Source organism: Bufo bufo, chromosome 1 (assembly GCF_905171765.1).
Source record: "Bufo bufo chromosome 1, aBufBuf1.1, whole genome shotgun sequence".
NCBI classification, from domain to species: Eukaryota; Metazoa; Chordata; class Amphibia; order Anura; family Bufonidae; genus Bufo; species Bufo bufo.
Window position 1 is genome coordinate 561,226,428 of NC_053389.1, and position 25,307 is coordinate 561,251,734.

The 25,307-nt window shown below is 43.3% G+C and overlaps 1 protein-coding gene across 1 annotated transcript in view; it reads right to left on the reverse strand.

The window, feature by feature from the left end:
• The window catches only part of CACNA2D1 (calcium voltage-gated channel auxiliary subunit alpha2delta 1), a 1,018,968-nt gene that overhangs the window by 17,379 nt on the left and 976,282 nt on the right, over positions 1-25,307 (reverse strand). Inside the window, 3 exon segments of the mRNA XM_040413129.1 lie at positions 11,825-11,880; positions 12,722-12,774; positions 22,843-22,995. Coding sequence (XP_040269063.1) covers positions 11,825-11,880; positions 12,722-12,774; positions 22,843-22,995 — 262 coding nt within the window.

Consider the following 25,307-nt stretch of genomic DNA (forward strand, 5'->3'; position numbering starts at 1 on the left):
ATCAAACCAAAAATTTGTGAATTTCACCCGAAAATGTAACAGACAAATTAGTGAAATGTTTTTACCTGTCTACTAGGTAGAGCAGGGGTATATCAAACCAAAAATTTGTGAATTTCACCCGAAAATGTAACAGACAAATTAGTGAAATGTTTTTACCTGTCTACTAGGTACAGCTGGGGTACCGTATTTTTCGCCCAATAAGATGCACTTTTTTCCCAAAAAAGTGGGAGGAAAATGGCAGTGCGTCTTATGGTGCGAAGGCTGCCATTTTTACACTGATACACACGCCGGCCGCTACGTGCAGCTTGCGGTCGGCGGTTTATCAGCGAGGAGGGAGGAGGGGCTGGCGGCCGGCCTTTAGTTTTGTAATGGCAGCGGGGCCCGATGCAGTCACTTTATTCTATTGCACCGGGCCCCGCTCACTGTAATAATGGTATCTACTGTAACTGCTGGCATGCAATGGTTAACTTCAGATATGTTCGATCCAGCGCTGAGCAGCCTGTACTTATGATCATAGCAGGCTGGAGGCAGGGATTGGGCGGGCGGGCACTGGCAGCGTAACTTCCTACGTCACGTGCCTGCTCCGCCCACTTTATGAATGAAGCTGGCGGCGCAGGCATGTAACGTAGGAACTTACACTGCCAGTGCACGCCCGCCCAGCCTCCAGCCTGCTATGATTGTAAGTACAGGCTGCTCAGCGCTGGATCAAACATATCTATAGTTAACCATTGCCTGCCTGCAGTTACAGTAGATACCATTATTACAGTGAGCGGGGCCCGGTGCAATGGAATACAATGACTGCACTGGGCCCCCGCTGCCATTTAAAAACTATTGTAGATGCCAGCCCCCACCCCCTGTATTGGGGGTCATTCACAGTGGCTGACACTGTTATGGGGGGGATCTGTGGATGTCAAATAGCATAAGATGCTATTTATCTGTCATCCACAGATCCCCCCCATAGTAGTGTCATGCCATCCACAGATGCCTTCATAACAGTGCCATCCACAGATGCCCCCATAACAGTGTCAGTCACAGACCCCCATAACAGTGTCAGCCACAGAGCCCCATAACAGTGCCATCCACAGACCCCCATAACAGTGCCATCCACAGACCCCCATAACAGTGCCATCCACAGACCCCCATAACAGTGCCATCCACAGACCCCCATAACAGTGCCATCCACAGACCCCATAATAGTGTCATTCACAGGCTACCATTAGTTCAAAGCCCACCAAAAGCACACCTTTTGGTTCAAAATATATTTTTTCTTATTTTCCACCTCAAAAACCTAGTTTCGTCTTATGGGCAAGTGCGTCTTATAGGGCGACAAATACAGTACGGTATATCACACCCAAAAATTTGGGAATTTCACCCGAATATGTAACAGACAAATTAGTGAAATGTTTCCTGTCTACTAGGTAGAACAGGGGTTTATCACACCCAAAAATTGGTAAATTTCCCCAGAAAATTTAACAAACAAATTAGTGAAATGTTTTTACCTGTCTACTAGGTACAGCCCGGGTATATCACACCTAAAAATTGGTGAATTTCACCTAAAATGTAACAGACTAATTAATGATTTTTTTTACCTGTCTACTAGGTAAAGCAGAGGTATAGCACACCCAAAAATTGGTGAATTTCACCTGAAAAAGTAATAGACAAAGTAGTGAAATGACATAAAATATGTACAAATTTAAAAAATTAAACTTGATTTATGAGGTGGAGGTCCATATGGAGTAGGAGTTTGAGTAGGCAGTGGACGTAGTGGTGTAGGTGGAATCGGCGGTGGAGGAGAATGAGGTAGCCAACACTTTTTTTTTTTTTTTATTAGGGTACACTCCAAAAGAGTGTGAAATATCCAAAATACAACAATGAGCAATTGCTCTGTAGTATAAAAATGGCTGGTTAAGGCCGGTATACATGTCTATTCTGCACAAGGTATGGACAAGTCCTGTGGGATTTATGCCTAATTCATTTTAATGAACGTGAGCTTGTCCACATTGGCTGTGGACAGGCGCCTGCCGTGCTAAACACACGTTCAGACAATACACTGGCTGCAGGGCAGTCCAGCACCTCCAAGGCATAAAGGGCAAGCTCAGGCCATGTGCCGAATTTACAGACCCAGAAGTTGAAGGGGGCAGACCCGTCATTCAGTACGTGTAGGCGTGTGCACACATACTGCTCCACCATGTTGGTGAAATGCTGCCTCCTGCTAAGACATTCCATATAAGATGGTGGTGTTGGTTGTGTCGTGCTGACAAAGCTTTATCACATTTTGGCCATGAAAACCCTGCCTTCTGAGGTGCTGGTGGTTCCCCAGCTGCATTGGCGACCTCTTCCTCTTCCTCTGCCTTCACCTTGTGCTTCCACTGTACCCCCGCTGTCAGGTGGGAATGCCACTAGCAGCACGTCTACCAGAGTGCGCTTGTATTCGCGCATCTTATGATCACGCTCCAGTGAGGAAATTAAGTACGGTACTTTGTCCTTGTAATGGGGATCCAGCAGCGTGGCCACCGAGTAATCAGCACAAGTTAGAATGTAGGAAACTCGGCGGTCGTTGCGGAGACACTGCAGCATGTAATCGCTCATGTGTGCCAGGCTGCCCAGAGGCAACGAAAAGCTGTGCTCTGTGGGAGGTGTATCGTCTGTGTCCTCTGTATCCCCCCAGCCACGCACCAGTGATGGCCATAAGCTGATTTGGGTGCCACCCTGCTGTGAACACGGTTCCTCCTCCTCCATCTCCTCATCCTCCACCTCGTTATCCTCCAGAACTGTGCCCTGGCTGGACAATTGTGTACCTGGCATTTGTGGGTGCAGGAACCCACCCTCGGAGCCACTTGTGAATGACTGGCTGGAAATCCTATGAAATGATCACTCTTCCTCCTCCTCCTCTTGTGCCACACCCTCTTCCATCATCACCAGCAGCGTTTTTTCAAGGAGGCATATAAGTGGGATAGTAACGCTGAGAACGGCGTTATCTGCACTGGCGCATTGGTGGAGTACTCGAAACAGCGCAACAAGGAACACAGGTCTCGCATGGAAGCCCAGTCATTGGTGGTGAAGTGGTGCTGTTTCGCAGAGCGACTCACCCGTGCATGCTGCAGCTCCACTATCTCCACTATCGCCTGCAGCTGCTCGCACAGTCTGGCCAGCATGTGCAAGGTGAGCGGAAAGGCCGAAGTTACGATGCAGCGCTGACAGGCGAGCAGCAGCAGGGTGAGAACGCCGAAAGCGCTCACAGATGGCCTGCACTTTATGAAGCAGCTCTGACATATCGGGGTAATTTATAAGGAACCTCTGCACCACCAAATTTAGCACATGCGCCAGGCAAGGGATGTGCATCAAGCCGGCTAGTCCCAGAGCTGCTACGAGATTTCACCCATTATCGCACACCATCAGGCCGGGATTGAGGCTCACTGGCACCAACCACTCATCGGTTTGTTGTTCAAGGCCCGTCCACAGCTCCTGCTCGGTGTGGGGTTTGTCCCCAAACAGATAAGTTTTAAAATTACAAGCTGTCGTTTACCCCTGGCTGTGCTGAAGTTGGTGGTGAAGGTGTTACGCTGACTGGATGAGGAGCAGGTAGAGGATGAGGAAGCGGAGTAGGAGGAGGAAGCAACAGGAGGCAAACTGAAGCGCCCTGCAATCCTTAGTGGTGGAAGGACATGCGCCAAACTGCTATCCACCTCAGGCCCAGCCACCACTGCATTTACCCAGTGTGCTGTTATGGAGATATAACGTCCCTGACCGTGCTTACTGGTCCACATATCCGTATTGAGGTGCACCTTGCCACAGATGGCGTTGCGCAGTGCACACCTGATTTTGTCCCCCACTTGGTTGTGCAGGGAAGGGATGGCACGCCTGGAAAAGTAGTGGCGGCTGGGCACGATGTACTGTGGGACAGCCACTGCCATAAGGCTTTTAAAACTCTCTGTCTCCACCAGACGGAATGACAGCATTTCTTTTTTTTTTTTTGTAAATCTCTTTTTATTGTTTTAAAGCTTACAAGTACAAAAAATTGCATCATTTCCAATACTGTAAACATAAGGTGTGTGTACATTGTTGCAAATTACAATGTGCATATGAATACAAATTTTTGACAGCATTTCAAAGGACAGTAATTTTGAAATGCTGGCATTCAGGGCATTCAGGGCTAGGGATCGGGGGGTACTTCCTCTTCTGCTCCAGTGTTTGGGAGATGGAGAGCTGAACGCTTCCGTGGGACATTGTGGAGATGCTTGTTGACCCAGGTGGTGGTGTTGCTGGCAGATCCTCTGTTTGCGGGGTGCCAGGTGGCACTATCACTCCAGAGGTGGATGAAGAGGCCGAGACTGCAGCAGAAGAGGAAGCAGGAGGAGCCAGAGACCTTTCTTGGTTTTTGAGGTCTCTACTCCACTGCAGCTCGTGCTTTGCACTTATATGCCTGGTCATGCAGGTTGTGCTTCAGGCTCCGATTGCCCAGCGTGCAAACCACTCGTGTCTTGTCGTCAGCACATTGTCTGAAGAACTGCCACACCTGGGAACTCCTTGGAGCTGGTTTTGGTGTGCTCGGTCCCTTGCTGCGGTGGGCAGTAGCAGGCATACTGTCTAGGGGATGGCAGCTCCGCTTTTGCACCCTGCTCCCTTTTCTGCTGTGCTGGTGGCTCCTCCGAATTACACAGGTCACTCGCAGGACCTTGATTCCATGTGGGGTCGAGGACCTCATCGTCCTCCACATCATCTTCCACCCAGTCTTCACCCCTGCCCTCCTTATCGGTCTGCACGCTTTCGAAAGCCACAGCAGTTGGCACCTGTGTTTCGTCATCATCCGAGACGTGCTGTGGTGGTCCTCCCATGTACTCATCTTGAAACATAAGTGGTTGGGCATTGGTGCACTCAATATCTTACACTTCTGGGGTAGGGCTAGGTGGCTGGCCCTGGGAAACCCTGCTAGCAGAGTCATCAAAAAGCAGAAGAGACTGTTGCATTACTTGGGGCTCAGACTGCTTGGCTGATTTGCAAGGGGGTGAGGTGAAAGACTGATGGACATCGGCTGCAGGTGCCAACTCTGATCTTTCAGCAGGAGACTGGGTGGGAGACAATGTAATGGAACTGGAGGCACTGTCAGCAAACCAATCTACTATTGCCTTGTTCTGGCCTTACCGTTCGTAGAGCCGCATTAGGCCCGACCAAATACCGCTGAAAGTTCTGTCGCCTACTCGCACCTGAGAAAGGTGTTTCACTTGTGCGTGTAGGTGGCACAGATCGACCACATCCTCTCCCTGCAATAGGAGCTCCACCAGCAGCACCACGACCGGGGCTACGTCTCTTATTTGACACTCTCCTCATATTTTTCAAATTTAGGATCTTGCCCAAAATGGCTGTGTTTTTAATAACAGAATAGAACAATAGTATCTAAAGGGTGTATCTCACAATGACAGATGCAGCAAAGGCTGCAAAATTTAGTTTTTTGCCCAAAATAGGTGTTTTTTTTATAGCAGAATAGAACAATAGTATCTAAAGAATGTATCTCAGACTGACAGATGATGACAAGGCCGCAAATTACGATTTTTGCCCAAAATAGGTGTTTTTTTAAATAACAGAATAGAACAGCAGTATCTAACACATGTATCTCACACTGACAGATGCGGCAAAGGCTGCAAATTACGATTTTTGCCCAAAATGGGTGTTTTTTATAACAGAATAGAACACCAGTATCTAACGCGTGTATCTAACAATGACAAATGCAGCAAGGGCTGCAATATTAAGTACTTTGCACAAAAAGAGTGTTTTTTTAAACCCAGAATATTATTGCTGTATTTCAAGATTGTATCTCACACTGACAGATGCAGATAAGGCCGCAAATGTAGTTTTTTTCCAAAAAATGGGTGTTTTTTTAATAACAGAATCTAACGCGTGTATCTCACAATGACAAATGCAGCAAGGGCTGCAATATTAAGTACTTTGCCCAAAATGAGTGTTTTTTTAAACCCAGAATATTATTGCTGTATTTCAAGATTGTATCTCACACTGACAGATGCAGACAAGGCCGCAAATTTCTTTTTTTTGCCAAAAACTGGTGTTTTTTAATAACAGAATAGCACAGCAGTATCTAAAGCGTGTATCTCACAATGACAGATGCTGCAAGGGCTGTAAAATGTATTATTTTGCCAAAAAAGGGTGTTTTTTTAATAGCAGAATATAACGCTTGAATTTCACACTGACAGATGCAGACAAGGTCGCAAATAAGTATTTTGCCCAAAAAGGGTGTTTTTTTAATAACAGAATATGACAGCAGTATATAACGCTTGAATTTCACACTGACAGATGCAGACAAGGCTGCAAATTAAGTATTTTACCCAAAAAGAGTGTTTTTTTGTAACAGAATATGACAATAGTATATATTACGCTTGAATTTCACACTGACAGATGCAACAAGGGCTGTAAGATTGAGTATTTTGCCCAAAAATTTTGTTTTTTAAAACCCAGAAAATTATAGCTGTATTTCTAGCTTAAATTGCACACTGACTAATGCGGAAGAGGCCCCAGATGGAGGGTATTGTCAAAAATGGGTGTTTTTTTAAAACAAAGAAAATTATTGAAGTATTTCAAGTTTGTTTTTAACAATCACAGATGCAGCAAAGGCTACCATGTTAAGTACTTTGCCTAAAATGGGTGATTTTTTTTAATAACAGAATATGACAACAGTATAAAACGAATGAATTTCACACTGACAGATGCAACAAGGGCTGTAGAATTTAGTATTTTGCCCAAAAAGGGTGTTTTTAAAAAAACATAAAATTATTGCTGTATTTCTAGCTTAAATTGCACACTGACTAATGCGGCAGAGGCCCCAGATGGAGGGTATTGTCAAAAATGGGTGTTTTTTTAAAACAAAGAAAATTATTGAAGTATTTCAAGTTTGTTTTTAACAATCACAGATGCAGCAAAGGCTACCATGTTAAGTACTTTGCCTAAAATGGGTGATTTTTTTTAATAACAGAATATGACAACAGTATAAAACGAATGAATTTCACACTGACAGATGCAACAAGGGCTGTAGAATTTAGTATTTTGCCCAAAAAGGGTGTTTTTAAAAAACCATAAAATTATTGCTGTATTTCTAGCTTAAATTGCACACTGACTAATGCGGCAGAGGCCCCAGATGGAGGGTATTGCCAAAAATTTGTGTTTTTTTTAAAACCCAGAAAATTATTGAAGTATTTAAAGTTTGTTTTTAACAATCACAGGTGCAGCAAAGGCTGCAATATTAAGTACTTTGCCCCAAAATGGGTGTTTTTTTACTAACAGAATATGACAGCAGTATATAACGCATGAATTTCACACTGACAGATGCAGCAATAGCTGTAAAATTGAGTATTTTGCACAAAGAGGGTGTTTTTTAATACCCAGAAAATTATTGCTGTATTTCTAGCTTAAATTGCACACTGACTAACGCGGCAGAGGCCCCAGATGGAGGGTATTGCCAAAAATTTGTGTTTTTTAAAACCCAGAAAATTATAGAAGTATTTAAAGTTTGTTTTTAACAATCACAGATGCAGCAAATGCTGCAATATTAAGTACTTTGCCCCAAAATGGGTGTTTTTTTTACTAACAGAATATGACAGCAGTATATAACGCTTGAATTTCACACTGACAGATGCAGCAATAGCTGTAAAATTGAGTATTTTGCCCAAAAAGGGTGTTTTTTAATACCCAGAAAATTATTGCTGTATTTCTAGCTTAAATTGCACACTGACTAATGTGGCAGAGGCCCCAGATGGAGGGTATTGCCAAAAATGGGTATTTTTTTAAAACCCAGAAAATTATTGATGTATTTCTAGCTTAAATTGCACACTGACTAATGCGGCAGAGGCCTCAGATGTAGGGTATTGCCAAAAATCGGTGTTTTTTAAAACAAAGAAAATTATTAAAGTATTTCAAGCTTGTTTTTAACAATCACAGATACATCAAAGGCTGCAATATTAAGTACTTTGCCCAAAATGGGTGTTTTTTTTACTAACAGACAGCAGTATATAACGCTTGAATTTCACACTGACAGATACAGCAAGAGTTGTAAAATTGATGTAGGGTCTTGCCAAAATTGGTGATTTTTTTTAAACCCAGAATATAATTGCAGTAGTTCAAGCTTCTATTTGACTGTCACAAATGCACATATGCTGTGCTGTTCACAGAACTTGCATAAAATGGCTGCCGACGTCCACCTAACTAACAGACGGATATAAGTTATTTTTCTGTATCACTGGGCTCAGGGCAGGGTAAAAAGATTGTGCACTGCACCCACAAAACAAAATCTAGGTAGATCGCCGAGTTAAGGCTACTTTCACACTAGCGTTCGGGTGTCCGCTCGTGCGCACCGTTTGAAGGGGCTCACGAGCGGTCCCGAACGCATCCGTCTGGCCCCAATGCATTCTCAGTGGAGGCGGATCCACTGAGAATGCATCCGCCTGCCAGCGTTCAGCCTCCGCTCCGCTCAGTGAGCGGACACCTGAACGCTGCTTGCAGCGTTCGGGTGTCCGCCTGGCCGTGCGGAGGCGAGCGGATCCGTCCACACTTACAATGTAAGTCAATGGGGACGGATCCGCTTGAAGATGACACAATATGGCTCAATCTTCAAGCGGATCCGTTCCCCACTGACTTTCAATGTAAAGTCTGAACGGATCCGCTCAGACAACTTTCACACTTAGAAAATTTTCTAAGTTTTAATGCAGACGCATCCGTTCTGAACGGATGCGAACGTCTGCATTATCGGAGCGGATCCGTCTGATGAAACATCAGACGGATCCGCTCCGAACGCTAGTGTGAAAGTAGCCTAACAAGCACTTCTGATTAAAGATTCTGTCCTATTCTCTCTTTCACAGCAGCAGCATCCTCTCCTTACACTAATCAGAGCAGAGTGATGGCTTCTAAGGGCACAGAGATAAACGCTTGTTGAGTGGCTGCTCTGCAGCCTTTCAAAAAGCGTCATTAACTCGCCGAACCCCGAACCCGAACTTTTACTGAAATGTCATGATAATAATACTAATATTATATGAAGCATTTGAGTTGAATTATATTAGTGAACTGTAGGCTAAGGCTTCCCAGTGACTTTTGCTCCTTATATAGAGTAAAATCCCTGCCATTATGGGATCTTTCCTTTGTTGCATTACTTTTCTCTCAGTAAGCAAACACTGAGGTTGTGCAGTGGTGCATACATTGCACAATGTATATATTTTCTTATTTTAATATGCATTTCTTTTTTTTTTAACATGTTATTATTTCATCTTTTCTTAGACCTCCGAGGGTACTTGAACCATTATGGACGTAATTGCTTGCACAATATACTGCACAGCACCCTATAACTAAGTTCACTCCATACACCCTTTGTGCACCTATGACATACTGTGCATGTAGAACAGAGTTGACAAAGGGGTTAAAGTAGACAGATAAAATATTTACAAAGTTCCTAGATAAGTGACCATTAATTTGAATTGAGTCCTGACTTCTAGGCTGGGGGTGCAGGTGGAGGTGGGAAGGTAAAGGAAGAGGAGAAGGAATACATCTTCATTCTAAAGCATCTTTTAATAGTCTGGATATATTGGGAATATCCTGGTTATGGTTGCTGGAAGGTTAAGCAAGAACAAGTCCTAAAAGCAAGGAGGGATCCTTGGGAGCTGAGTTGACCATGGGCAAATTAAGACAATAGTGAGTTCATGTTGCAGAGGATCTATAGGAAAGGGAAATGCCCCATGTCTCTTTATAAAGTTCATGTCCCCTGAGATCTCAGCTGGCTAGTTTTTCATTTCTGGCCAGGGAATCCATTTTAGCAGACCAAACCTGTAAGGAAGAAAGGTCCTATTGTCTTCAGTGACGATGGATTTGTCTGTTTTTCTTTTTCATTCCAGCAATATTATGCCTTAAAGAACTTATCTGCTAGTATAACAGTAGATTGTAGAATTGGGATAACAGCATGATACTGTAGCTCTAATGTTATCTTGATAGGCTGAAGGATGCTCACAGAAAAACAATGCATTTATCAGTGTAATGTGTGATGCTCTAAAAGAGTCATTTATGCCCCTTCCTTTTATGGATAGAGTGAATGGTTTGATTGAGAAGGTCAAGCAAGACTGTTTGCTTTTCTAAAAGTCCAAACAAGGAATGAAGTTAAAAAACCAGGACAGGAAGTAAAATACATGGAATGACTATCCAGAAAACCATCCATCCATTTTACAATTACCGTATTTTTCACCCTATAAGACGCACCGGTCCATCAGACGCACTTAGGTTTTAGAGGAGAACAATAAGAAAAATATATTTTCCATTACACCTAGACCCCCAAAGTTAATCAGACCTCAGCTTACAGCCCCAATCAGACCCCCAATGTCAATCAGACCTCAGATCAGACCCCAAATGTCAATCAGACCTCAGATCATACCACCAATGCCTCAGATCAACCCCCCAACCTTCAGCCATCTATAAGCCCCCATATGTCAGCCATCAGCCCCCATATGTCAGCCATCAACCCCCATATGTCAGCCAGCAGCCCCCATATGTCAGTCATCAGCCCCCATATGCCAGCAATCAGCCCCTATATGCCAGCCATCAGCCCCCATATGTCAGCCATTAGCCCCTATATGTCAGCCATCAGCCCCATATATTCAGCCCCTATATGTCAGCCATCAGTCCCCATATGTCAGCTAGCAGCCCCTATATGTCAGCTATCAGCCCCTATATGTCAGCCATCAGCCCCTATATGTCAGCCATCAGCCCCTATATGTCAGCCATCAGCCCCATATATCAACCCCTATATGTCAGCCATCAGCCCCCAGTGCAAATAAAATTTTTAAAAAACTCACTTACCTCTCCTGCTCCTGGATGCCACAGCTCCTCACCATCACAATCCACTTCATCCTGCTGTCGGCTGTGTATCGCGGTGCACAGTGTGAGGTCACAGAGCGCCCTCACGCTGTGCGCAGCCCTGCACAGCCGATAGCCGAGCCAAGAACCAGGAAGGCGGTGAGTACAGTACCTTCACCGCTTCCCGGACCTCCGGTACTAATGAAGCGCTTCCATAATGGAAGCACTTCATTAGTATTCACCCCATAAGACGCAGGGGCATTTCCCCCCACTTTGGGGGGGGGGCGTCTTATGGGGCGAAAAATATGGTAAGTGTTCACAAATAATGTTGCTAATCGTGTCCCTCTAAAAGTTCAGATACTGAGAAAATGTGAATAATGATGAGTTATCCTTCTGTGGGCCAAAAGTGATCTAAGGGTGCACACTGAAGGATCAGGGCAGTTGTGAAATGGAGCATAATTTTGCATACTGCAGAGTATAGTTTCTGCATACTCTCCAGAATTACTGAATCTTCTAACATTCCCACCAGATGTATGAGAAGGTGCCCACGTGGGATCTGCATTTCCAGAATTTCCCCCTCAAATTTCTTCCTACATACTGTTGTACCCAGCTAGCAGGAAACTTCAACACAGTTCCAGTTAATTGAATGGACCAGAGTTACAGGTCCCTGCACAACTGGTGACCAGGAGTGCTGCTGTAAAGGGAGCCCACTAATCACAAATGGCATGTCCTTGTGGTAGACCACCATCACTTTAGGAGAATGGAATAACCTTTTAACTTTGTAAATTTTAAAATGTCACAATTATGAAATATGTATTATTTGGAAGGATGCAAACATTTTTACATTATGTGTTATGTTAAGCTCCTTTCATAACTTTCATTGCCATAAAATATTTAATTAAATAATTTTGCATAATTTACAAAAAATAATACTTATACCTATTTATAAAACATAATAAATAGTGCTACTAATGAGAACCACACTTACCTGCTTCATTATACCGTGGGAAAGTAAGGCTCAAGAACAGCTGTTGCAATATAGACCTGAAACAAATGTTTATTAGCAATTAATTAACTATTCAAGAAAGCAATAATTGGTGGAAAATCCTTAAATTGATGGAGAAAGCCAGAATATTACTACTGGATGTACTAGACCATTGATTAAAGCAACACAACTCACTACACACTGCACTACAATAGATGGTAATGATGTGATCCTGCCTATGATATTCTATCATAACTTAGTAGCCTGACAGGAACTCTCAGAAGTGCCCCACCAATGAGGCCAGGTGAGGCAATCGCTTCAAGGGGGGGGGGGGGGCAAGAGGGGGGCAGCCGATGGGTCATGGCCTGAAGCGAAGTGGTTAGGTTAAGTAGTTTACATTGGGAAGGGTAGAAGGCGCCGTTTCAGTTTTCACCTAAGGCAGCAGAAAGGCTAAGTGCACCCCTGGGAACCCTCATCAATATGTAGTATATGGAAGTGCGGGAGTATAATGTGTAGTGAGGTCCCACCTAGTCAATCCACTAGGCAGCTCCGCAAGTTGTGGCAACCAGTCTTACTCACATTCTAGGACAGGTTGCTGACAGCCATTTAAATCATTCCCAGAGAACCGTTTTAAAGGGGATATCCAGCCTTTATGATAGGCCATCAATATAACTGTAGTATAGTGTGGTCAGATTCTCAATTAGCTGTTTGACAAAGTCACAATGTCTGGGCAAGTACAGCAGCCTGTTTGCTGAGGTTAGACTGTGATTGTGTTAGCGGCTAACAGAGGGGGGTTGCAAGAAAGGGAACCCCATATAATTATTATATGTCTTAGCAGAAAGGAAATAACAAACATAAATTTACTTTTGTTACCAAGGTCCTACAGTTTACAAAACTTACCAAGCAGCAGCAGAAGCCCACCATCCAAGATTTAGAAGATCTGCTATGGTGGGCTACAATGAAAGGACATATGTGTTACCAAAATAACAGTAATACATTTGTTATTAAATAGAATCTGTTACCATGATCAACCTCATGAAACCAGGTATACTATCTGGTAGGGTTGATCACATTGATAAAAAATACTACCTTAATTATGCTTCTAAGTGGCCTCTTTGTCTAGAAATCACTATTTTTACATTTATGCAAATTAGATGATTCAAACACCAAGGGGCTAGCTACAGCCCTTGGGACACTTGTTTTGCAATACCCCTCTATTATAGCCAGTCCCCCTTCCCCCTGGTATGACAGGGATATCCCAGTCTTCTCACATCTGTGCCACGGCTCTGTGTCTTGGCGATTATGCAGTGGTTCTGCTGCTGCTTTCTGACAGAGGTGTTACAAAACTGGTGCCCAAAGGGCTCTAGCCGACTCATCTAATTTGCATAATTATAAAAAGAGTAATTTTTAGACACTAGGGCAATATAGAAACCTAATAAAGGTAGCATTTTAATCAGCACGCTCAATCTTACCAGGCAACATGCCTATAACAGTGTTAATTTTAGGACATGGTCAGATATCATAGTCACATATCAGAATAATGTCAGTGTGAGGCAAAATACTCACCCTGACACCTGACCCTGACCCTGATACCTGACCCTGACACCTGACCCTGACATCTGAACCTGACACCTGACACTGATACCTGACCCTGACCCTGACCCTGACATCTGAACCTGACACCTGACACTGATACCTGACCCTGACACCTAAACATGAAACCTGACCCTGACACCCGACTCTGATAACGGACCCTGACACCTGACTCTGACACCTGACCCTGACTCCTGACTCCTGACCCCTGACTTTGATATTTGGCTCTAACATCTGAGTTTGACTTATGCTCTTCATAGGTCAGGGTCAAAGTCATAATGAGTTATAGATATACTGTGTATGTGTATACTAAATCACACAACTAAAGAAAGTCTATAGCTGAGCTTCTGGCTATGTGTCTGAAATGCTGTAAGCTAACATGTCATATTAGATAAGAGACAAATTCAAGTGATGTGTGACGTTGATGTCTGACTTTCCTGACTAGTCAGCGTCACAATTACTTTAAGGTTTACTGTATTTTGTATGCTAAATCACATAGATGAAGAAATTAGGCAAGCCTTTATCTCAGTAGTAAGGCTGTTGCCTCATATATTGTTCCTGGGTTCAAAGACCCTTTCAGCCTTTAAAAAAAACAAAACTTTTTATTAAGCCCTAGATAAGAGACAAATTCAAGTGATGTGTGACGTTGATATTTGACATTCTTTACTGGTCAGCGTCAGCGTTACAATGACTTTTAGGTTCATTGTATTTTTAGTAAACTAAATCTCATAGATGAAGAAAATCATAAACATTAGTGTCTAAAGCAATAGATCAGTGGTAAGACACTTGCTTTTTTTATGCAGTGTTCCTGGGTTCAAAACCCTTTTTAGGCTTTCAATAAAATTTATATTTTTTGAGCCCTAGATAAGAGACTAATTCAAGTGATGTATGATGTAAGTAGTCCTTTTTTATTTTATTAAGAGTACATGGGTAACGCTATAGTAAAGGGGGGGCACTAATTTACTGTATCTTCATCTATTTCCAGGTGACTGATAACTATTTCATTTTTTGTTGTCTTGAGTCACTATATAATACAATAATGTATTCTTATTAGTGTGTATTGAGCACCGAGCACCAAAGCACAATGGAAGTCAATGGGAGAACCCGAGCATTAAACCAGACACCCCCTGATCTGAAGAGGGGAGGGTGTCTGGTCACATGAAAGTGTCAGAAATTGATGGAAACACCACTGAAATGGTTCGGGAACAGCATGGGGAGGATGTCTGGATGCATCTTGGACTCTCAGGTCGCTGCTGGGAATGATGTTGTCTGAGTAGTACGCCAATTTTACAGACTGACAATAATACGCACAAAACCGAAGATAAAATCAATTTTAGAGGAAAAATTGTTAGGAGACATTCTTTCCTATATATTTACTTGTTTATAAAGTTTAAGTGCTGCCAAAAATTACAAGGAAGAGGCACTCCGATACAACCTGTATATCACTTAAAGGAGGGCTTTATTCACATTGTGGTACAATTGTTCAGGTAGTGGGACTCATACACTCAAAAAGCCTATGCACTGAGTGAAAGGGCTACCAAAAATTACAAGGAAACCAGCACTTGAATACATCCTTTATTACACATAAAGGAGGGCATCATACACACCCTTGAAAAATTATAATTGATGGCCTGCTGGTGACCCTCAAAAACATTAGGAGCAAGGGACTGCTGGTGATACTCTAAAACATTAGGGGCGAGGGCCTGCTGCTGATCTGCTGATCAAAAAAATTAGGGGTGAGGGTCTGCTGCTGAGCTGACCCTCTAAAACATTAGGGGCAAGGGCATGCTGCCGAGCTGACCATGCTGCCGAGCTGCCCCCAGCAGCACTAAATACCCGCTCTGACAAAATGCTGGCGGCAGGGCAGGCCAGCACCTCCAAGGCGTAGAGCGCCAGTTTGTGCCACGTGTCCAGCTTGGACACCCAAGGCACAGAGGGCTCATTGAGGATGCTGACACGGTCTGCTACCTACTCCTTCACCATCTTCCAAAACTTTTCTCTCCTTGTGACACTAGGCCGCGCATCAGGGTGAGGTTGCTGGCGGAGTGTCATGAAAATTTCCCAGGCCTTGAGTGTTGCCTTGCCTCTGTTGGAACTGCTGTGTGTTCCCCTTGTCTCCCCTCCTCGGTTTCCCAAGGAACTACGTACTCTGCTGCCAGCGTTGTCAGCTGGAAATTTTTCCACAAGAAACTTCTGTTATTGCACCATTTTGATAGTTCTCTCCACCACAGAAATGAGGGATGAGAAGTTCTCTTTGTAGCGGGGGTCGAGAAGGGTGAACAACCAGTAATCAGTGCTGGCCAAAATGCATATAACGCGAGTGTCACAGGAAAGGCAGCATAACATAAAGTCAGCCATGTGTGCCAGAGTCCAAACAGACTGTAGCAGAGGCAACCGTCTCCTGCTCCTACTCATCATCATCAACCAAATCACGCTGAGAAGATGAACGGAGGGTGGTCTGGCTCTCACCCTGTGTACTGTCTTCCCCCATTTCCACCTCTTTCACATGCAAAGCATGATAATAGCAGCATCACTGCTCACCATCTGTGTTGATTCCTCAAAGTTGTGCAAAACCTCACAGAGGTCAGACATCCATGCCCACTCGTCCGTTGTGAAGACGGGAAGCTGACTGGAAAGGCGACGACCATGTTGCAGCTGGTATTCCACTACTGCCCTCTTCTGCTCACAAAGCCTGGCCAACATGTGAAACGTGGAGTTCCAGCGCAAGCTAATGTTGCTCAACAGTTAGTGAGCTAGCAATTACAAGCGCTGCTGCAGTATTGCCAGACCGGAAGCAGCTGTACAGTCGTGGCCAAAAGTTTTGAGAATGACAAAAATATTAGTTTTCACAAAGTTTGCTGCTAAACTGCTTTTAGATCTTTGTTTCAGTTGTTTCTGTGATGTAGTGAAATATAATTACACGCACTTCATACGTTTCAAAGGCTTTTATCGACAATTACATGACATTTATGCAAAGAGTCAGTATTTGCAGTGTTGTCCCTTCTTTTTCAGGGCCTCTGCAATTCGACTAGGCATGCTCTCACTTAACTTCTGGGCCAATTCCTGACTGATAGCAACCCATTCTTTCATAATCACTTCTTGGAGTTTGTCAGAATTAGTGGGTTTTTGTTTGTCCACCCGCCTCTTGAGGATTGACCACAAGTTCTCAATGTGATTAAGATCTGGGGAGTTTCCAGGTCATGGACCCAAAATGTCAACGTTTTGGTCCCCGAGCCACTTAGTTATCACTTTTGCCTTATGGCATGGTGCTCCATCGTGCTGGAAAATGCATTGTTCTTCACCAAACTGTTGTTGGATTGTTGGAAGAAGTTGCTGTTGGAGCGTGTTTTGGTACCATTCTTTATTCATGGCTGTGTTTTTGGGCAAAATTGTGAGTGAGCCCACTCCCTTGGATGAGAAGCAACCCCACACATGAATGGTCTCAGGATGCTTTACTGTTGGCATGACACAGGACTGATGGTAGCGCTCACCTTTTCTTCTCCGGACAAGCCCTTTTCCAGATGCCCCAAACAATCGGAAAGAGGCTTCATCGGAGAATATGACTTTGTTCCAGTCCTCAGCAGTCCATTCACCATACTTTCTACAGAAGATCAATCTGTCCCTGATGTTTTTTTTGGAGAGAAGTGGCTTCTTTGCTGGCCTTCTTGACACCAGGCCATCTTCCAAAAGTCTTCGCCTCACTGTGCATGCAGATGCGCTCACACCTGCCTGCTGCCTTTCCTGAGCAAGCTCTGCACTGGTGGCACTCCGATCCCGCAGCTGAATCCTCTTTAGGAGACGATCCTGGCGCTTGCTGGACTTTCTTGGACGCCCTGAAGCCTTCTTAACAAGAATTGAACCTCTTTCCTTGAAGTTCTTGATGATCCTATAAATTGTTAATTGAGGTGCAATCTTAGTAGCCACAATATCCTTGCCTGTGAAGCCATTTTTATGCAACGCAATGATGGCTGCACGCGTTTCTTTGCAGGTCACCATGGTTAACAATGGAAGAACAATGATTTCAAGCATCACCCTCCTTTTAACATGTCAAGTCTGCCATTTTAACCCAATCAGCCTGACATAATGATCTCCAGCCTTGTGCTCGTCAACATTCTCACCTGAGTTAACAAGACGATTACTGAAATTATCTCAGCAGGTCCTTTAATGACAGCAATGAAATGCAGTGGAAAGGGTTTTTTGGGATTAAGTTAATTTTCATGGCAAAGAAGGACTATGCAATTCATCTGATCACTCTTCATAACATTCTGGAGTATATGCAAATTGCTATTATAAAAACTTAAGCAGCAACTTTTCCAATTTCCAATATTTATGTAATTCTCAAAACTTTTGGCCACGACTGTAGATGACTTTTGGAAATGGGCAAACACGTGATGCACCTTCACCAGTAGCTCAGACAAAATGGGGTAGGCTTTGATAAACCGCTGAATTACTAAGTTGAACCCGTGGGCTAGGCATATGTGTGTGAGCTTGGCGAGCTCCAAAGCCGCCACCAAGTTACGGCTATTTTTAGACACAACCATGCCTGGTTGTAGGTTGAGTGGCGAGAGCCAAATCTCAGTCTGGTTCCTTATACCCTGCCACAGCTCTGCGGAGGTGTGCTGTTTGTCACCTAAATATTTTAGTTTAAGCACGGCTTGTTGCCGCTTTCCCACTGCAGTGCTACACTGCTTCCAGCTACTGACTGATGGCTGATTGGTGCTGCAAGATGATTATCCAGAGGTGGAAGAGGATGAGGAGGTGGAGGAGGAGAAGAGGGGGTTGCAGTCACTAATAAACATGGTGGCAGAAATCCTGATGGAAGTAGGGCCCGCAATCCTTGGCGTCGGTAGCACCTGTGCCATCCCAGAGTACGATTCGCTCCCAACCCCCACAACGTTCACCCAGTGTTCCGTCAGGGAAACGTAGCATCCCTGGCCACAAGCACTTGTACATGTGTCAGTTATTAAGTGGATCTTCCCAATAACTGTGTTGGTCAGGGCACGGGTGATGTTATGGGACACATGCTGGTGTAAAGCAGGGATGGCACACTGGGAAAAATAATGGCGGCTGGGGACTGACTATCAAGGGACCGCAGCCGCCATCAGGCTGTGGAAAGCCTCAGTGTCCACAAGCCTAAATGGCAACATTTCCAGGGCCAGCAATTTGGAAAGGTGCACATTTAATGCTATGGCCTGTGGGTGGGTGGCTGGTATTTCTGCTTTCGTTCAAAGGCCTGAAGTATGGACATCTGTACGCTGCGGTGGGACACATAAGTGGATGTGCTAGCTGATGGTGCTTGCGAAGGTGCAGGGCGGGAGGTATCCGGTCTTGCGTCTTGGACAGGGGATTGGCCAGCACGTAACACAGGGAAAGAGGAGGCAGTGGTGTGATCCGCAGACACTAATTGTGGACCCAGGCGTTCGGACCACCTATTAGGGTGCTTTGATGCCATGTGGTGGATCATGCTGGTGCTGGTGAGGTTGCTGGCTTATTTTGGTATGGCACAGGTTGCAAATGACAATTCTTTTATTGTTCGCACTTTCCTCAAAAAAGCGCCAGACTGCGGAACACCTAGCCCTTGGCAAGGGAGATTGCCGCAAGGGGGTGCTCCGGGGAACAGTTGCGGGCCTGTTTGGTGTGGCCTGCCTTCTCCCTTTTGCCACCCCACTGCCTCTTCCAGACTGTTGTGGTGCTGTGGATCCCTCCCCGTCTGTACTGCTGTCCTCGCTGGGCTTGCCACTTTCCCAGGTTGGGTCAGTGATTTCATCATCTACCACCTCCTTGTCCACTTCCTCACTCTGGTCATCCTCCTGACTTGTTGACCTAACAAAAACCTCACTTATTGACAACTGTGTCTCATCCTCATCATCAACCTCTTGAGACACTAATTGCCATTGACTTATTTGCAACTGTGTCTCAACATCATCATCCACCTGGTGAAACACTACTTGCCGTTCACCACCGTCATCTTCTTGTGACTGTGAATGCTCAAGAGTTTGGGCATCAGTGCACACGATTAACTCATGTCCCTCTATAAGCAGGCTTGGCGAGAGGCCCAAATCAAGGAATGGCGATGAAAAGAGCTCCTCGGAATATCCGAGTGTGGGATCATTTGTTTGCCAAGACTCTCCATAGTGGGAGGAGGGAGGATCAGGATGAGGATTCTGTTGACCAGACTCTTGGCTACTGAGACTGGACTTTGTGAAAGACATGGTGGTGCTTAACTGACTGGAAGCATTATCTGCTGCAATCCAACTGACCACCTTGTTGCACTGGTCTGACTTCGAGAGTGGTGTCCTGCACCGCCCTGCAAACTGGGACATGAAGATAGGTATCGTGGATGAGTTTGTTTGTTGTGCTCTGGCAGCAGGCACAATTTCAACGTGCCCAGGGCCACGGCCTCTGCGTGCACCATCAGCAGCATGGCCACTTCCCTGTCCCTTACTGCTCTTCTTCTATATAATAAATGGTATATATGCTTGCAAGTATGTCACACGTACAGTAGCGCAGGTTTTGTAAGTGTATGCGCAAATAAATGAAACTGAATGGCACTGATATTTAGGATGTGCACCAGCGGCTAATAAAAAATTACAGGAATATCACTGATATTTATAATGCGCAAGCGTTATACAGGAGATGTAGCGCAGGTAATGTCGCTGTCACCAGCGGCTAATAAAAAATTACAGGGAATATTGCTGATATTTATGATGCGCAAACGTTATACAGGAGATGTAGCGCAGGTAATGTCGCTGCCACCAGCAGTGAAAAAATTACACTGAATGTCACTGATATTTTTATATCCACAGCGGACACCATCTATGTAAAAAGTACACTGGATGTCACAGATATTTTTAGTATGCACACACGTTAAACAGGAGATGTAGCGCAGATAATGTCGCTGTCTGCAGCGTCTACGGAAATAGTACACTGGATGTCACAGATATTTTTAGGATGCACAAAATTTATACAGGAGATGTAGCGCAGGAAATGTAACTGCCTGCAGCGGACACCGTCTACGGAAAAAGTAGACTGGATGTCACAGATATTTTTAGGCTGCGCACAAGTTACACAGGAGATGTAGTGCAGATAATGTCGCTGTCTGCAGCGGCCAAATAATTGCAAGCTATTTAGAGCAGGTTGCGCTAAAAATATATATTGCTGCCAGATACAACAATAGTCCTTTAAAGGACTTTTGGGTCTCTAAGAATTGCATGCAATTTACCGCAGGTTGCGCTAAAAATATATATTGCTGCCAGATACAATAGCCCTTAAAAGGACTTTTGGGTCTCTAATCGCACGCAATTTAGTGCAGGTTGTGCTAAAAATATATATTGCTGCCAGACACAACAATAGTCCTTAAAAAGACTTTTGGGTCTCTAACACCAACCCTGTCTAACCAAAAAATAAAATTCAATTCCCTACACTATCTGTCCCTGCTACAGCACAGCTCTCCCTGACTAAGACTGGCCAAACCACAAGTCATTGGATGCTTTATAGCACCCGATGATGCGTTCTGGACAGCCAATCACTGTAATGCCAGTAACCAACATGGCTACGGCATTACATTGAGTGGCAGTACTCACCTGCACGTTTATTGGCTGCGTAGCAGCCAACAAACGTGTGGGGAGGAGACTCGAGCATGGCGCTCGAGTACACTCGGTATACTGGTGTTCGGCCTAGCATGCTCGATAATCACTAATTCTTATATTGTGCCTGTGAATAAAGCAGTAATATGAATATTAGCTTTCTGATCAGATCTCAGTGTGGTGAAGCTATAGCACGCTGTGTGCATAATACACATATAGACAGTAGGTATGTATAAGCAAGGACACAGTTCTGCATATAGTGACTACTCAACTTTTTCAGGAGTCCCAGAAAAATAGTGATTCTTACTAATAGCTACATACACACTTGAGAGAGATAAATTAATGTCTAAGCCATATAAGATATCAGAGGGAGAGCACATTTAGAAGATAAGTTGGTTTGCAGATCTGTGAGGAGGTAGTGAATTCTGCAAGTCTCCTGCAGCATCAGCTACTCTGGAACACTCACACACTTCCTCCTGCCTGTATTTGCTGGGAGAGCTGGACCATGCCTAACCACAGACAGTTGACTAGTGAGACTCCTAGTGGTCATATCTTTGCATCTTATGTTTGAGTGGATTCCTACAAATAATTTCAATAAAGTTAATTACACATCTGATAATCTGACTCCTTCCTAAGATATAAGAATACATTATTGTATTGTACAGTGACTCTTTCAAGATAACAAGAAAATGAAATAGCCTTCAGTCACCTGGAAATAGATGAAGACACAGTAAATTAGTGTCCCCCTTACTATAGCGCTGCCCATGTACTCTTAATAAAGTAAATAAAGACTAGTTACATCACACATCACTTGAATTTGTCTTTTATATAGGGCTCAATAAAATATAAATTTAATTAAAAGCCCAAAAAGGGTTTTGAACCCAGTAACACTGCATGTAAAGCAAGTGTCTTACCACTGAGCTATTGCATTAGACATCAATTTTTCTAATTTTCTTCATCTATGAGATTTAGTATACCAAAAATACAATAACCCTAAAAGTCATTGTGATGCTGATGCTGACCAGTGAAGAAAGTCAGATATCAGCGTCACACATCACTTGTCGCTTATCTAGGGCTTAATAAAAATGTAATTTTTTTTAAAGGCTGAAAGGGGTTTTGAACCCAGGAACACTATATGAGACAAGAGCCTTACTACTGAGCTAAAGGCTTGCCTAATATTAGACTGGGATTTGCTTCATCTATGTGATTTAGCATACAAAAATACAGTAAACCTAAAAGTCATTGTGACGCTGACTAGTCAGGAAAGTCAGACATCAGCGTCACACATCACTTAAATTTGTCTCTTATCTAATGTTTAAAAACATTAACGTGTTGTTTTAAGGTTGCTAATGGGTTTTGAACGCAGAAACTCCAGTGTACAAACCAGTAAACTAAGCACTGAGCTATGCACTCATATAACACTGTGACATGTTAGCTTACAGCATTTTAGGGACATAGCCAGAAGCTCAGCTATAGACTTCATTTGGTTGTGTGATTTAGCATACAAATACACAGTATATCTATAACTCATTCTGACTTTGACCCTGACCTATGAAGAGCATATGAAGTGAAACTCAGGTGTCAGAGTCAAATATCAAAGTCAGGGTAAGGAGTCAGAGTCAGGAGTCAGGGTCAGGATTCAGGGGTCAGGAGTCAGGGTCAGGAGTCAGGGTCAGTTGTCAGGGTCAGGTGTCAGGGTGAGTATTTTGCCTCATACTGCTATTGTTCTGATATGTGACTATGATATCTGACCATGTCCTAAAATGAAAATGAACACTGTATGCCAGGTATATGTCTGATCATACTGACAGATGCTCTTTAAGTGCTTAGTATATTACTTACCACAAACACAGAGCGAGGGGCAGCTGTTTTTGCTGGCTCTTCACCTTTATCACATACAGACTGGTAGTCATAAGACTTATTAAATGCGTATACAGAAATGTTGACAAGCTTTCTCATCAAACTTGGGTCAATCTCTCCAAAGAATCTGCCAACCTAGAAATAACAAAAATATATTTTAAAATGTCATTATTTTTTTATTTTTTATCTTGGCTTGCTACTCACACCACAATTATGGACCATGGCAGACATACAAGTCTGTACACCAAAATAGGTGTACTGTGATATACCCTTAGGCTTTTATTGTCAAACAGATGCCAGCTGTCCGCAATTTAATATCTTTTTCTGATGGATCTGTTTGACAGATGGTGTACTGTTGAATTCCTGTTTGTTTAAGCATATTTTTATAAAAAGTTTATGTGTTGTGAACAGATCCTGTAAAAGATATTTTGCAATTACAAACTAAAGTTTTTAAGTAGCAGTAAGGGCTCCAGAATAACCACAAGCCTTTTTTTGTTTTGTAACCTGTGGTTTTGTCACCTGGTTTGTAGCATATTTTGCAAACTGTGCTTGACCACTAGAGGATTTTTTATTATTAGAAAGAGTTGTGAAAACATCTGAAAAAACACCAAGAGCTACAGCATGCAGCATTTTTTATAGAAGCCCAGGAAAAAATATATATATATCAAAAAAGCCAGAAGCAAGACAATGCAGCTTTCTCCTTCAGCTAATATAGGTGGAGCTAGCATTTGTACAGCAAAAAAATGCTGCAAAAATACCATTACGATGTAAAAGTACAGAAAAGTGCCACCACAAATCTATAGGTATGGCCACACAGAGTTTTTTGGACAATGTTTTGAAGCAGATCTACCTGAAGGATTTTTTGTCAGAAGCAGATTCAAAAGGAATCAGAAATATAAAGGAAGAATTTATACTTCTATTTCCTGGTGGATCCACTTATGGCTTTGGCTGAAAATATGCCTCAAAACATTATCCTAAAAACTTTGTGTTGCTGTACCCTATGTGTGAAAGCAGCCTCACAGTTTTTTTCAGCGTTAGCATTTTTAACAAGCCTTTTTGGAGGTGTTTATTTTCATCTCTTGACATTATGTATACCTCTCAGGCATGTTGTGCTTGAAACCTCTTAGCTACCTGTGATTGTACATGCACGTTACTGGTCACTAAGGAGGTTATAAAGCAGGCTCAAGAGCTGAGCCTGCTGCATACACAACTGTTTTATACAGCTGACACCAGGATGCAATGGCTGAGATTAGAGATAATGCAGATTCAGGTCATTTTACCCTTCAGATTCTGTGGTAAATAGTGACCACTGCATCTAATAGGTTAGACAGAGGGAGGGTGCAACTTCTGTTATCTAATAATACCCCACTCCACAAAATCACGAGGTTCCAATCGGATGCTATGGAAGTCTGAGACCTTGTGAAGGCTCCAGGACCTGCCCCGGCAAACAGCCTGGACAGCCATGACTGCCGCAGGGCTCAATAGGAAGCCTATAAATATTCCATAGACTGCAAAAGTATTGTAGAAGTGATCAGAAGTTTGCATGCTCAAGTCCCCTAAAAATTAATAGTAAAAAAGATTTCAGTTTTTTTTATATATATATATATAAAAAAACAGATCTACAGAGTGGCGGCAGAGCAGGAGAGGTGAGTCAATTTATTTTAGCTCTAATGAGGGTCTGATTTGAGGTATGATATGGGGGTCTGATCTGAGGTCTGCTATGGGGGTCTGATCTGAGATCTGATATGAGGGTCTTATTTGAGGTCTGATATGGGGTCTGATCTGAGGTCTAATATGGATGTCTGATCTGAAGTCTGATGACGATGAAGTCTGTTCTGAGGACTGATGAAAAAAAAAATTCTGATTATCCTCCTCTAAAGCCTAGGTATGTCTTATCAGCTGTGTATAAATTTGGTATGTAATTGTGACCTCCAGAATAAGGTCATAATCTCATTTTTGTGAACAATGAACACTGTAAAAGCAAAACCCCAAAAACCATGGCGGTTATTTTTTATTTTTATTTCATGCTACAATTATTTTTTTTCCCCATTTCTACATGATTCTGAGGAATGTCTTTCTATGGAGTACAACACTGCTACACTGCTAACATAGAACAGCTCTTGTTCTGGTGGACCCAACACATTTATGTATTCCTCATATTCCCTGCAGTCAGTGCAATGGAAATGTATAGTTAGCTGCAATTTTTTTTTTGTTGGTATCCAGATTCAAACCTTTGAATTACATTTTTAGGAACCCATCTTTTTGTATGTGTCAACATAGAAAGCTAGCTTCCAGCTCACCAGAATCAAAATGAGCTGACAGTATAAAAAATTAAGACATATTTCTAATAAAAATACATACCTACATGCATTAAAAAAGAACATTTTGAAAAGGATTTTACAGCACAAGTACAATAGTACATAGTGATAAATATACAGTATCATATT